The 16,201-nt window shown below is 33.6% G+C and overlaps 1 protein-coding gene across 1 annotated transcript in view; it reads right to left on the bottom strand.

The window, feature by feature from the left end:
• NAALADL2 (N-acetylated alpha-linked acidic dipeptidase like 2) overlaps positions 1-16,201 on the bottom strand; it is a 796,061-nt gene that overhangs the window by 137,028 nt on the left and 642,832 nt on the right. Inside the window, exon 10 of the mRNA XM_054575719.1 lies at positions 14,936-15,082. Coding sequence (XP_054431694.1) covers positions 14,936-15,082 — 147 coding nt within the window. The remainder of the gene's footprint in view (positions 1-14,935; positions 15,083-16,201) is intronic.

Here is a 16,201-nt window from a genome sequence, read left to right as displayed (position 1 = left end):
GGGGGGAAGGCAGAGACAAATGTATTTAAAAAGTAAATAAATTAATTAAAAAATTAAAAAAAAAATCTACTTCAGTGCACTGTATGGTTTTATGTTTCTACACTCTAAGTAAAAATGCAATATGCGGTGATGGTTAGGACAAAACCAGTAGCTTCAACTAGCTGTGACCCTATTAGGAGAAAAAGAACGCAAATGTCTTCAAGGCCCTGCCCTATTAGATGTCATGAGAATGACAGAGACAATATTTTGTTGGAGGAGAAGATTATATTATTTACAGGACCATTAAAAATTAATCACTGGAAAATGTGGAAGGTTGTTAAGGCAGAACAAAGAAGGGAAAGAGGGGCATAATTAAAGCAGCTTTTTAGGAGATCAGACTTCAAGCACTTTGCAAAGTTAAATTTTGGGAGAAAGGCTACTGAATTAGGAGACCAAGGATAGGATGTGAGGGAATAATGAATGGTCTGAATTAAGCAACAATTGTTGGCAATTAAGTGATAGCAACGAGATACACTGTAGATAAAATAAATTGACCCTCGCAATAAAGTAACTGACAAAAAATAGGATTTAGAAGTATTGATTAGGGTGTGAAGAAGAAAATAGTCAACAATAATTTTAAGAATTAGAGTTTGGGTAGACAGATTTTTGGCAATGTTCCAGGTTGGTGGTATTACCCAAAGTCTGAATACCTAATTGCAAGGACATTATTTTTTATAAATAAACTCTATCAGTAGCCAATCCTTGGATGATTCCAGGAACTGACCCTAAATATGCTATAGAAGAACAGCAGCCACAGTGCTACCTGTTACTTTGACCCCTAGACAGGTACAGGGGTCTATAGATTCGTAAGACCTGCTCTCTGCTAAAATTTTTCTCTCTGATTTATGATCTGACAGTTACAGTCTCAGATTTTATTTTCCCTTATGGAACCCTTGAGATTTATTCTATCTATGGTATGTGCTTCTATATTTCAAAAAGTGTCCAAGAATCTATTGCACCATAAAAATTTTTAAACATATATAAATTCTAAGAAAATAAAAATAATTAAAATTGTAGATAAATCACTCTGCTGGCTATGGCTCAAATACCCTTATTGTCTATAGAAATCACTTGACAGTGAGCTTTGGCTTTCTTTTATTGCCATTTATTTATTTATACTCATGCCTGGATTCTCTAGGGATATTATAAATCCTTTGAACGCCATGGATTGTATCATCACTTTATCTGTTCTTAATGCATAGTATAGTGTTCCAAATACAGTTTATGCTCAATTAAACTTAATTGATGATGATTAATATTTTTAAGGAAGAGAAAGATTAAGTTCCTTTCCTATTATCATAATATATTTGTTCCTTCCCATTATTCCTCTTCTCTGGAATGTTTTCACAAACATAAAAAATGTTTAACAAATGGTTTTAGAAAACTTCTAGGCTTATGAGTCAGGTATTTCCTTCAGCACCAGAGTTAAATCTTGCATTTAAAATAAACTTAATTCCATTCTTCATTTTCAAGAAATGATTTACATTATATATGAAACCACAGATATATTCAATGATTTTAAAAAAACAGATAAAATAGAGATATCATGAATAGCAATGAGATTCAGGAATCTATACCTTCTACCTCCACACTAATGGCCATCCACTCACCCACCCATGACGAAGTGTCACTTTTTCTATGGCATCTCCTGATAAATGACACCAGGGAATGATATAGTGCAATGTGGCACAAGTCTATTTTTCTGTTGCCTCACAGGTTAATCATAGTGTAGTAACAGCACCAGATATTTTGAAAGGGTGGCGTGCCCACTAGGCAGAAACATTAATCACGACCTGGGCCTCTTAGCCACCTGCACCCTCTCCCCATCCCTGCGTACACACATATACCCTTTGTTCAGTACTAAAAGCCAATACCTATAATTTCACAATTATGACCTCAGAATCATTAAGCTCTGATTTATGTACATATGTTTACCTCCAATTTTTTTCATCGTCTTCTCTCTTCCACCTTTTTAGAAACTACTATGACTGCTGAAAGAATTCTATATATTACTTCCTTACAGTAGTTTGGAACAATATATTGGACTTTCATAAGGCAATCTTTGATACCTGTCAAGCTGGTTGTCACACACTTTCTATTTTCCAGCCTCATAGTTTCAAATGCTTTAAAGTTTCTTGAAGTTCAGCTTTTAAACTGTGAGTATGTTGATTTGCAGAAAGATGCATTCCTTAGTAAACTTGAACATAAAGCCCTTTATGAATGTCACCCTGGAACTGATTATTAATTAAAAGTGTACAATTTCTTAAGGTGGATCTTCCAGTTAACATCTTTGCCATATAATTTTTATCTTTCTGAAAGAGATTAAGTCATCTTGATCTATAGCAACATATTCTGTTCCAAATACAGACTCTTCACTGAATACCCTTTCCAAATATTTTAATAAGTCAATCAGTTACTACAAAATAGTTAGTTCAAGAAAAAATCTATTAAAACACAGGCTATCAATTTTATATATTATTAGTAAAAAAATTTTAATGCACCCTGCTGGTAAGAGTGAGATTAAAGAACACTCTAATGCTCTGCCATAGGGTTTTAAAAGACATTCAGGAAGGTCTTTTTCAGTATGTCAAGGTGCTTAAAATTCTCACACTTTAACCCAACTTCATGCTTTGTAATTTATTTTAGAAAAACTAGAGAAAGGAACAAACATGAAGTTTAAGAATATTTCATAAAAGATTACTTATAATTTAAAAATGTAGGTAAAGCTAATATTCAATAATAGGTGAATAGTTACATCAACATGGGACCATTACATTATGGATTATGATGATGGGGCGGTGAGCACATGATACAGGGCACAGATGATGTGTTGTGGAATTGTGCCCCTGAAACCTGTATGATTTGTTAACCATGTCACCTCCAATAAATTCAATAAAAAGGAAAAATAAAAGAGGAAAAAATTAAAAGGTAGGGTTCAGGTTATCAAATTAAAATTATCATAAAGCTATAGTAATTAAAATGAGAACAACACTTTACCAGTATCGGAATAGACAAATCAATGAAACGATGAAAATTTTTGAAACAGACTCAATGATATCAAATAATTTAGTGCAGCATATCATTAGAGTAAAATATTTCACATCAGTGGAAACAGGAAAGATTGTTAAATGAATGATTTTGACGGTTCATGTTATGAGTCATATTGAAAAAATTTTGTAATATTGAGACATTCTGACAATTCTAGAATAAATACTAGACATCAAAAACAATATAAAATTATATTAATATATTAAATAAATAGAAACAATATAAACACATTGTGATAAAAATTGATTAAAGATAGGAAGAAAGGAAGAGGGAGAATTAAGGTTTTTAAGTATGTAGTAGCCATGATAAAAAAAAACTAATTTAAAAATGTATCTATCTATTCATTAATGCAACAAACATAAACTTACCATTAACTGTGTTTCAACAAAGAGTAAGCTTATTTTTATTTCTAATAAAATATTTTGTCTATGTTATGCTACATAGTCTGGTTCTCTTTGCAAGCTATAACTGAAGGCACTATGGCTACCAATAGAACATAAATAAATAAAATTAATTGTGACTAAATTCTTAACCAACACTCCCTACTTTCTTTTTAGGTTTCTAATTTGTATTTTAGTTTAGAGGTTACAGTATCTCATTAATATTCTAACATAGGAATTTGAATGATTTTCCATTACCAAAAAAATCAAAGATATTTCTTTAATCAAAAATATTTTAGTATGCATACACACATTATTTGTGACTCACCACACACACACTGACACACACAGTTCTATAAACACTTCATGTTAGTATGTGGTCATAATCTTTAAAATGGAACAGGTTAACACTTGAAGTTTGTTCAGACTTTATTTAAGATTCCATCATGCATTCCTTTGCTTAGAAAGTATACTAAAATTAACTCTTGCTTTATAACACACCTCCCAGATGCTGTATCCTTACCTGAAGATTTTTCCTTTTGACAACTGTGGAGAGCAGGACCAATAATATGGCATGGGTCTGATTATGATAGTATAATATATATAAAACAAAGTGCAGTTACTTATGTCAACTAAAATCGCTTTCAGTCAGCCATGACACTATGGTTCAAGAAGGAAATTACCTAAGTTAGAGTAAACACATCTTGTCAAGGAGACACACTTAACATATCTGCACACGTGGTCAGGATAGCCATGTCTGCAGAGCAGGGCCACCCACAGATAGGCTCCTGGGGAAATTTCACACTTGTCAGCAGGATTGTCAAGCAGAATAGCTATGTACCTCACATGGTTTCCTGGGCAAAATCCTTACGTGGCATCAGGGGTGCCAAGACACTTATCAAAAAGACCCAGAAGAGTGGAGTATACCACTTTCAAGGTATAATTGAGGCAGGTCCCAGACGACTGCTGAGACAGCTGAGCTCTACACACCAGAGTGCTGCTCTGCCCTGCTGCCCACCTAGATCCAGAGATCCTTCCTTGCAAGATGCTGACAGCTCCCTTGCCTGACATGCTGTTTCCTGGACTAGCAGGCTGAAACTCTGGGACTTGGGTTTGTTTTCCCACTCTGATATACTTCTCTTAGACTGTTATAATTCTCTTAGGTTGGTAGAGTCTGAGTAGGATATTAATACGTGTCGATGTTCTACTTTGAGAGAACCTGCATTCAATAAAAGCTGAGTGAACAGCATAGTTACTGTGTGTGACTCTTGTCTCTTCCTTGGTGCCAGGCTGCTCAGCAGGCAGCTAGCCAAGCTGTTATCTGGCTGACTTACAGGAAAGATTATATCACGAATATACACTCATGACAACTTATTTCTTTTTATGTCTCTTTAAGCTTGGAATTTTGGAACATGTTTTCAACTATATCCTAGCAATGATTTGCTGTATTAAGTGTCTCAGAGCCTCAAGGTGACAACCATTAAATAGCCACACTTTTTAGAACTCATTGAATAAAACAACCATTGAATAGAGCCACACCTTTTATGTTAGGCCAGCTACCAATTGATGTTCCCAAAGTTCCCAAATTGGTTGGTCTCAAGTTTTCTTAGTGGCAAATCTTATGTAACAAACTCAAGGCATTTGATCAGGTTTACTCATGAATACTTATATGTCCTACGTCAGGACTTTCTAGTTTGGCATACCTAAAGTTCATGTTCTAGAGTTTATTTTTTTTAATTTTCAAGATTTTTAGATGATAAATCAACACGGACATATGTGTCTGAAGTCCATGATTCTCTTTATAGATCAAGTTCTAGTTAGCCTGAGATCTAGAATTTCAGCATTAACTGCTCAAATGGACCCATATCTGCCTCCAGGAATTAGGCAGCCTTCTTCTCCTGGCCCATCAGTGCAAGCAAGACTGTGTCTGCAATGCACAACTCAAGGTGCAGTTAACGGGCTAGCGGCAGCTGTTTATGGGTGTTCTGCACTATGCTTAATAAGTGCAGACTAGGGTGTCCACATACATGCACAAAGAACTCTCATAATATGAGACTGTGGCACAAGTAGGCAGAAAAAGAAGGGTCAAAGAGCAAGGGTCAGGGACTGGGGTCAGTTCTTGCATTGCCATCACATTTTAGCATAGGATCCTGTGGAGCCTAAAACATTAAATTTAAACCTTTCTTCATGATAATTTTAAACATGTATCTGTCAAATCAGGGGAAAAAAAGCACTTTTTATTTAACAATATATTTATTTAGGTTTGATTTATAACATTTAAATACTTATATTTAGCCATATAATATAATGGCTTCCATTTGTACCATTGCAGGTACCTTGAAATGTTAGGAAAAAGCTAGGCTATGATTTCATCTGTGAGTGAATTAAAGACATTAAGTCAGTTGAAACTGACTAAATTTGTGAATCAACTAAGATATTAAAGATAGAGAAAATGGTGGGGAAACAGATATGCAGTAGAAAATTATATAAAAATAGCAGAGGATGATGAAAAAAGAAGAAAAGGATATAAAGAGTAAGAACATATGTGTAGTAAAAGGTGAAAGAAGCCAAACTAAAGGAGAGAGAGAAGTTGAGAAAAGAAGGAAGAGAAATAATAGGGCACATGGAATTGGAGTTTAGAAGAGAGCAGCTCTAGGTTGGAGCACTGAACTGAAAATAGAGATAATTGAGTCTGTGCTAAATCTTTTTAATTCCTTCAATAAAGTCTTTGAATCTTTCTACGCTTCTATTTCCTTTTACTAGAAAGGAATGGATGGAAGTACCTTGGTTCAATGATCAATGCTCCTCTAAAGGACAATGAGTTTATGAGTGCTGCTTTTCAATCAGTCCATCAGAGAGAGAGTCTGGGCATCTGCGGATCCATCATTCTTAGGACCATCCTCTAACCAAAAGCCTCTGATCTTACTTTGGCCACTTGGATTGTCCAAAGTTGCTTCTGAACTGGTGGGAGTTTGCAAATCAGTGATAGCCAATGAGTTACCATTCCTAACTGCGGATACATGACCAGTTCAGAGAGGAAATGTGTCCTGAACTTAACGTCAAAAATTTTCCATGAGCAATGTCTTAATCTGATTTCGTATTTCTAAGAATAGTTCCCAGCAATATTCTTACAAAATTTCCTTTTAATTCAAATCCCATGTATATATTCCTAAATCATAAATTAGAAATCACCTCTAAACATGGAGTATGTGTAAAATTTCTAATGCTCTGATAAGAATTATAGATAAATAAAACTTTAAATAGATAAATTATAAAACACTAATTTACAGAACTAAAAATGGCCTTGTGCATAAAGCTACAGGTTAGCTTTTCCTACTTTTACACATTTATCACTACTGTATATACACTGCAGTATTTAGTCTTAAAATGTTCTTCGCTGATAAGAGAAAATTGGGTCACAATAATTTCAGTGCTAAAACTATTGACAGGCAAAAGTAGAAATCAAAATACTGAAAAATACTTTGTTATTTTTCATAATTCTCTCCATTCATTTAAGATCACAGGGATAGAACATCATGAGGGCAATTGCAGCTCTCTTGAGACTAATAAAAGAGCCAGAGCTTCCACAAGGAAGCAATAACAATCTTTATAAGCCAAGTGGCCTTGTCTTCAATTGTTTTGTTTTGTTTTGTTTTTATATTTTTTTATATTTATGAGACTTCAAGGCCACTGTTTTGTCTTTCTCTGTAGTTTTTATAGAAACATTTCCTTATTGAAAAACAAGCAAAACTATAAACTTCTGTGCGAAATGGTAAAAGTTGTGAAACAGGTGTTGAAGATCTATAATTCCAGATGCAAATAAAATGGTATGAAGAAGTTGTGAAGATTAGGGAATGGACAAGAAAATTTATTCATAGTCATCATCCACAGCTGTATGATCTCTAGATATGCCATTTCCTTCTGCAGTTTATGGTTAGAGCATATGGGTACCAAAACTGCTTTTAACATTTTAATTGACTATTTAAAAATGTCATCTAAATTTCTCCCCTAAATGGTTTTAGATGTCAGAATATCCTACTTAAAGGCATGTGTCATTATTATTGAAATTAGAATAAGCAAACGTGTCTATCTCTTTATCTTTCAAAATTAATTTGGAATTAATTTGTTTTGTAAAAGAATATATTAATTACTATAAAACATTAGTATCAGTTTTATCATTATACATAAATTATGGGCTCATTTTAAATTCAGTTAAGAAATATTACCCTCTACCAACCATTACTTAACTTTAAGGATGGTCCAAGCTGAAATGTTTATTTTTTATTTTATTTTTATTTTTTTAATTTTTAAGTATTTTATTTATTTACTTTTAATGAAGGGAAGGGAGGGAGGAAGAGAGGGAGGGAAACATCAATGTATGGCTGCATCTCACACGCCCTTTACCAGGGACTTGGCCCACAACCCAGGCATGTGCCCTGCACTGGGAATCAAACCAGCGACCTTTTGGTTCACAGGCTGGCACTCAGTCCACTGAGCCACACCAGCCAGGGCCCAAGCTGAAATATTTAGAACCTTTGTATAGGAAACTAGAAAAAAATAAGAATGAAGTACTATAGCATTACACTGCAATACAGATGTAGTGGGAGATGACAAGAATTTTAGAACCCCTTCATTTTATGTAGAAACGCTCATGAAACAAAGTAAGACTTGGAAAAGAGGGTCCAGAGACTTTGTGCTAGAGCACTAGATTTGAAAACTGATTCTACTACTTAAAGGAAGTGTGATGTTGGGTAAGTTACCTGACCTTAGAAGAGCATACCACTGACCCTGAGAGAATACTAGTGTACAAACATTCAGAATGATCTTACAGTGGAGAGCTTCAAAAATCCTTAATCTTTTATCATTGTATTTTAAAAAAATGAAAATTGTCAATGAACCCCACAGGTCAGTTAAGTGGAAGTCAGATAAGAGAACTTTAACCATACTTTATTTGATTATTTACGTATCTGAGTCCCAATCTAGACTGTGACCAGTACGAGAGAAGGAGGACATGTTTGATTCACCTTTGTATTTCCTATATGTGATGATAACTTGTACTTAATAACTGCTGATGAAATAAATGAATAAATCTGAATTAACAAATGTGTGAATAAATCACATCAGATCAATCCCTACTACCCTCACCTAAATGTTGCTGAGTTTACAGATTGGTTGATCACTCAATCCACCTGTGAGTATTGTTGAAATTGAAAAAAAAAACAACTACTATAAAACAAGTTGCCTCATAACAGGGATGATCACACAATAATCCCTGAAAATAGCAGTAGGGTTTACATATGTTATATATTTTGACCCAATGATAATAGGCGTTTGAAATAATTGTTCTTAAGAGTCCCAAGCAAGGACAACAGCTAAGGGAAATATGTCCTCCTTGTAGCCATTTCAAAATATTAGGCAATTTGAAGTATGATCTTTTGAATTATCAATTTGAGTCTTAAGAGTTTCCCCTTTCTTCGTTTTTTTTTATCAATACCTGTCTCATATTTCAATTTCTTGTGTTTACTCCTCAGGCTCTTAGAAGCACACAGCAGCTCTTACAGCGCTCCCTCTGCGGCAGGCATTTCTATGCTGCACAGTCAAAGCTTTTCAGGTCAGCTCTGTAACTGTTGATTTGTTGATTGGGGTTTAACCTTCTCCTCTAAAGGAAGACTTCTAAGGAGTGGAATTCTTTGTAGAGTCACAGTTTATGAGAGTGTTATACTCCCTACTTCATGCTGTTTGCCAGGTGAATGGGATGGCAATGGCCAAAGATGAGCAGAAAAGACACATATGCGTTTATATAGAATCACAGTTCAAATACTTGAAAAGAGCAAAGTTGAACACCTTGCCAGATATTATGAAAAATGAAGGGGACTAGTTTAACCAAAGTCATTTCTCCAAATTAGCATTTCTGCAAGGTGATCCAGAATACTTCAAAGGTCCCTGAGATCAAAACTATTTTTATAATATGATAATAGTGACATTCTATGCCTTCACACTCTCATTTTCACTGTATTCACAAGTGCAGAGGGTACAAAAAGTTCATTAATATGGTTTCAGATTCCACATTGATGCCAGCCTTTAGGAAGCCAATACTTGTCAAGCTTCAGGATAGTATCAAAGAAAAAAATATGTCATTAAAATGAAAAGACTTTAAGACCATATGCTTTATACATTTCAACTAAAACAACATATAGCAACAGATTAAGTGTATAATAATGCCACTCTTCTAATTTACATTTTCTTGTGCTGGTAAATGTAATTTACTGTCATAAAATATGTTATTTATATTAATTTGTAGTAAGTTTATTATTGATGTTTAAACAAATAAATATTTTTTTGTTTTAATTGTTAATACAACAAATATTTGTACATATTAGCCACATAAACAAAGCTCCTTTATTTGGAATCTTTGATAATTTTAGAGGATAAATGAGTTTTTAGGGGAAAAACGTTTGAGAACCTCAGCCCTAAATGAATTAAGTCTGATCTGAAAATAATAGTACAATATACTTTGATTGACATTAAAAGTTCTTTTCCTAAAATAAGTTTTAGGAAACAAAAGAGGGCACTAAAAAGAAGACCAAGAATCCCATTCTCACTGGGTTCCAATTGGCACATTTTTATCATTTCTTTTTTTTTCTTTAAAGATTTTATTTATTCATTTTAAGAGAGGGGAGGGGAAGGAGAAAGAAAGGAAGAGAAACATCAATGTGTGGTTACATCTCACGCACCTTCTACCAGGGACCTGGACTGAAACCCAGACCTGTGCCCTGGCTGGGAATCGAACCAGTGACCCTTTGGTTTGCAAGCCAACACTCAATCCACTGAGCCACACCAGCCGGGGAAGAGTTCCCAAGTGACATTTAAGTTCCACAACTGTCAATATGAAACAGACCTTATCAGATATGGCAAAATGTCAGTACAGTTATGCATAGTTACACATAACTATTTGATTCCTTAAAGCAAGAGCTTGTAATTGAATTTTGAACTATCATAACCTGTTAACAGTGACAATGACTAAGTTCCAAACAGAAAATATAATCAAAGAATGATCTCTAATTCAAGTTTGACAATTTTTTTCTATTAAGTGGAATAAAATACAAAGAATCAACATGTAAACTATGAGTTTGTTTTGCTGCAACTATGTATATGTGCATTGTAGTATTGTATCTAAACATTATTTTTAAATTACACATACACACACATGCTCAAATGCTATATAGGAATCAAAACTGATATCAATGTCCTCTAACTTAAAAAGAATTAATAATATTGAGTTTCAAAACATTTATGCTACTTAATTTTCAGTTTCTGGGTTACTAAATGATATTGAAACAATTAAGCAAGAAACTATGCTGTATAAGAGCTATAATACTTCTTTATCTCATTATCATTTAAATGCTAAATACTCCATTATAGAGGTAAATTGGGTTTAAAATAAAATGTTTCAAGCAAAAGAGCAAAAAATATAAGGTTAAACAGAGTAAAGAATCAAAGCTTCAATCTGTGGTATAAAGCTTGCTAGGAAATGGACTGATCTTTTGATACACTAAAAATACCAGAACCTTTGACATGCCCTATTGAGTAAATATACTGATCTGGAACAAAAATTATGTGAAACAGCTGTTAAGTGACTGAAGAAACGCACATTGGACCACCAGTCTGTCATAAATTGCACTTTTAATCAGAAAGCATCTGTCTTTTCATTTCCTTTTCAGCAATCTCTGCATTGTATTTAATCTGCACAGAATGCCTCTCCTAACAGGTGCAACAATGTTTACAAATTGAAAACCTTATTTAAATGAAGCTTACAACTAGAGATGTTTCAATTAACAGGGCAATATTTTATGAGAAGGAATAATTCTAACATGTGGCAAATCCATAGAAAGCTTTGCATTCGTGAAATTTAATTATTGGAAAATTAGAGTAAAAGCACCAAGGACGCTATAAGTGCAAGGTGCTTCAAACAATCTTATGCAATATATTAGCATCTAGAGAAGCTATAGGGAAAAGGTATTGGTGAGAATATGGACAGCATGAGATATTTGGGATAGAGAGTATAAAATGTCATGTTTAATAAAAAATGTTAGAACTAATAATGTCACAAGTATCTATAAAAAAGTGGCAGTTGTGGCACCAGTTTATTTTCCTACAGTTAAATATTATTTTCTATTATCATTATTCACTTTTTGAATATAACAGATTCTTAACAATCTTGTCAGACTAAAAAAAAAAAAATTGGCAGAGCTCTGGCTGGTGTGGCTCAGTGGATTGAGCGCTGGCCTGTGAACCAAAGGGTCGCCAGTTCGATTCCCAGTGCATGTCACATGCTGTGTTGCAGGCCTGGTCCCCGGTAGAGAAACATCACGCATTGATGTTTCTCTCTTTCTCTTTCTCCCTTCCTTCCCATCTTTAAAAGTAAATAAATAAAATCTTTCAAAAAATGGCTGAAATAATAAGATTTATATTATAATTACCCAAATAAATTTAAAAGATTATTTCTCAAAAACCTAAGCATAATCATAAAATTAGATCATTTAGAGCACATATATGATTATTAAAGTGAAAGGAACTATAGAATTATCCATTTGAACTATTTTACTTAAAATGAATATAGAAATGATGAACCACGATCCTACAGGGTCCAGAAAGGCAACATAGGGAACACAAAACATGTAGGCCTTTTGGTTGATCATTCACATCCTGATTTTTTTAGACAAACAGGTGTTGAAGAAATATTATTCTTAATTGTACCCTAAGACAAACAATATGGTAGATTCTTTAAGAAAGAGCATGATAAGCTAGTGAGTAATGCACAATTTAGCTAACTGTGCCCATGAAAAAAAGAACCCGATGTTTCCAGAAATCCAATTTTTTGATAAAGCACAGAGCAAATAAAATATATCTGCAGACTGGATCTTGCCCTTGGGCTTCCAATTTGCAACCTTTAGTGTAATGGTTGAGAACACGAGCTTGCTGTTAAACAGATCTGAGGTCAACTTCTATCTTGGCCATTTATTAGTTTTATGACCTTGGATAACCTACTAGGTTTTAAGCTGCATTTTATCTACAACAACAAAAAATAGGTGTTAATTTTAATAGCTCTCCCTCAGGGATATCATAAGTATTAATGAGATGAGGTAAAAAATACAGTAAGTACTCAATAGGTGGTAGAGATTATTTTATAAAGTATTATATGTGTGACATATAGTATATAATACATAAATATTATGTATGATACTTTAAAGTCTGATTTAAAATTTATGAAAAAGCTCTAATTTTCTTATGTAGTTTACTAATTGACATAAGATAAATCATTATATTATGGATAAAGCCTTTCAAAGTTCATAACTTTTCTTCATATAGAGAAATGTTTTTTTATAAATTAGCACAGAAAGCAAAGGTTTTCTGTTCTTTGGAGAGTTCACCACACAAAATTATCTCATCTTGGGCACTCATATTTTGTAAAGGACAAATCCATTTTTTAAAACGTTCCACACTAAAGCAGTATAAACAAGGTCACTTGTTTTAAACCATAGGTGATTCTCTTTTAATTACTTATTGGGGACAAATATAGTAAAAAAAATGATTTTGATCGTAAAAGTTAGTCTGCGTATAATTTGAAAAACTAATTGACTTGTTTAGACAAGCTAGAATATAGGCTTTAGTCTTAGAAGTTGCAATGATAATAGAACTTCATTGGTGCTGGTTTCCAAATCTTCTTAGATCCTACCACTGATCCTAACCAAATGCCACCTCTTCCGCTTTCGAAGCTTGTTTTCCATCACAATTAATATACTCTCCCCTCTTAATAATGTATTCTTTTATATAAAACGTTTAGAAATCCTCCCACGAATTGTTAGACCCACAGACAATAATTGTGAAGATAGCTATGGTTGATAGAAGCCTAATTACATACATATTCAATGTTAGCTAAGCCCTTTACATGCATAGTCTCATTTATCTTTATCCTGGCTCTATGAAGGAGATTCCATAACTATATTGTGATTCCTCATTTCTAAAATAATTCAGAATGACGTTAAATCATTTGTCTAGTATCAGAATCAAGAGTCAACTAGTAGTCCAATTCTTAAGGTTATACTACACTGCTTCTCTAAATTCTTGGCTTAAAACTCAACCAAGAGGAATCAGACCTGTATGGAATAAAAGCTATCATCCCATGTATTGACATGACAAAAGTTGGATGGGTCCAGATGGGGAAGTGATAAAAAGATATTATGAAATATTAAGCAGAAAAGTTAAAAGTGAGTTAATTTCTTAATACATTGATTTCATTAAAGTATATACAGTGGATTTCCATAAAAAAATAAAACCTCTATGCATGTACCTCATTTTCAACAACAACAGCACATGAAAATCCAAATGTAAAAAACTGATAAATCATAATGATTATTTTTACATCACCTAAGAATTTATCTCATCCCAATAGGATTCACCAGAGTTTCTCTTGCCATAAATTTAAAATGTTAGTGGTCATTAACTGCTTATAGAGGAGCTAATGTGAGTATAGGGGCGGAGAGTGGGTTCAGAGAGACATAAAGCTAAGCATTGCTCAAAGCTTTCAGAAATTAAGATATTAAATATCAGAAGTATATTATATATTTTATAGTATAAAAATATAACTTAAATACAAAAATACAACTTAAAATATATATAAAAATATAACTTAAATACAACTTTTCAAGGACATCTATGTTTGAAGCACAAGGCAAGTTTTACTCTTATTTTCCAGCCACCACTTTTTTTAATGTAAAAATTACCTCAAGCAGCCCACTCTGGACTCTTTTTAAAGAGCTCCCCAAAAGGTATGCATAGTTTGTCAAAAGAAGGTAAAATATTTCAACTTGTTTATATCTACAGAGAAACATTTCTTGTGACACAATTCTGAGAAAGATTAAAATGCTTGAAGTTCAATAAATGGATAAACACAGACTTAAGGTGAATCATGCCAATGCGATATTCTTTGGGGGGAGAATCTCCTATCTTCACACATAAAATGTATTTTTTTAGGAAAGCCAACTAATGACAAACTTTGGGTAGCTAATCTGTAGGACACATTAATATACAGCGTATGAAAGGCATTTTCCCTTGGGCAAGGAGAGGAGAATGTATTGCACATGTCACTTGTTCTGTGAATACTGAGGACTACAATTACGAGGTAATGTTAACGCAACTACTGCAAATTTTTTTGTTACAAAGCACACTGTGAAAATGTGAGTGACAGTATAAATCTTTTTAAATTGAATTCAACACTATTGAAAAGAGCTGATGTTTTCAAATACTGTTACAAAGCCTCTGAACAACAAGAATAACTCTCTAAATGAACCAGCTTCCTATAGTGACCTATTTGATAAGAAAGACAAATAGCGAGGATAAAATCCAATTCTGCATGTCTGCTATTTTGTGTGCATGTGCGGGTGTTTTGCATTTTTAGAAACAATCACCTGTAATGTCTTGATGTCCTCGTAAGCAAACTGCACAGTGGGAACTCCAAGATGGTTGATGAAATAATCTGCATCACCTTGTATCTGTACAGAACTGACATTGGTTTCTGGGCACTGAGTTCTTCTGGAACAGTTGAGTTTATTTTTCTGGAAAACATAATTTAAATTGTTAGCACAAACTAAGCTTCTCTGGGCATCCTTAAATCAATGCTACTTAAAATGTGGTTCATATATCAGCAGCATCGATGTCACCCAGGAACTTATTGAAAATAGAAATGCGGAGGCTCCACCCATGTCCTCCTGACTGGGGGAACTTTGGGGGTGGGGCCCAGGAATCTGTGTGGTAACTCTCCTCTACAATTCTGGATTCTGATGCTCACTGAAGTATGAGTAGCACTGAAACTGCTTGTTTTTTCATCCTGTAAAAGCATTTTTTATCATGGAATTACTATGAACTGTAATAAATTTAATTTTTAAAAGGATTTTATATATTTATTTTTAGGGGGTGGGGAGAAAAGGGAAAGAGAGGAAGAGAAACATCAATTGGTTGCTTCTAATCCATACCCTGAAATAGGACTGAACCCTCAACCCAGGCATGTATCCTAACCAGGAATCCAACCTGTGACCTTGTGCTCAGTGGAATGATGCCCAACCAACTGAGCCATACTGGTCAGGGCTAACTCTTTAATTTGAAATATTTTTAAAGAATGTGAGTCCCTTAAAAAAGTTTAGTTTTAGTGTTTTTTTAAAGGGTTTTTTTTTAGTTTTTCCATAAATTTAAAGAATGGCTAAGTAGGATACATTTCCATTATTCTAAATTTGTTTTTAAAAAAGCACAGAAATAATTTTCTACATTTCTTCTTAAAAATACATTCCCACATATTTGAAGAATATATACCAGCAACTCTGTGGGCCATCAAGAATCACATACCTAAGTGCAATGTTTGGGGAAATATGAGGAGGGAGGTAGACTATTATTTCTTAAACTAAGAGTTGTTGAGCACACAAAATAAATTACAGTAGTTTTACAAAAATAGAAACATTATAAAAAAATCAAAAGTAAATTGTTTCTGTAATTAATGTTAACTAAAAATATATTCTTTAATAAAATTTCCAAAATCTAGAATCTTCCTGAGGCATTGTTGTCTTAAGTATGAACTATGGAAGAATACCAATCCCCTCAGCACTAATCATGAGGGCAGTGAGCAATAACATGAGAATACCATATCTAATAGGCAGAAAGTACAGGGTGAAGAAAAAGTAGGT

This window comes from Pteronotus mesoamericanus, unplaced genomic scaffold (assembly GCF_021234165.1).
Source record: "Pteronotus mesoamericanus isolate MK-2021 breed Mesoamerican mustached bat unplaced genomic scaffold, CSHL_Meso_final contig_116, whole genome shotgun sequence".
Lineage (NCBI taxonomy): Eukaryota > Metazoa > Chordata > Mammalia > Chiroptera > Mormoopidae > Pteronotus > Pteronotus mesoamericanus.
Note: the sequence above shows the minus strand (reverse complement) of the source record. Positions and strands in the feature narration are given on the sequence as shown.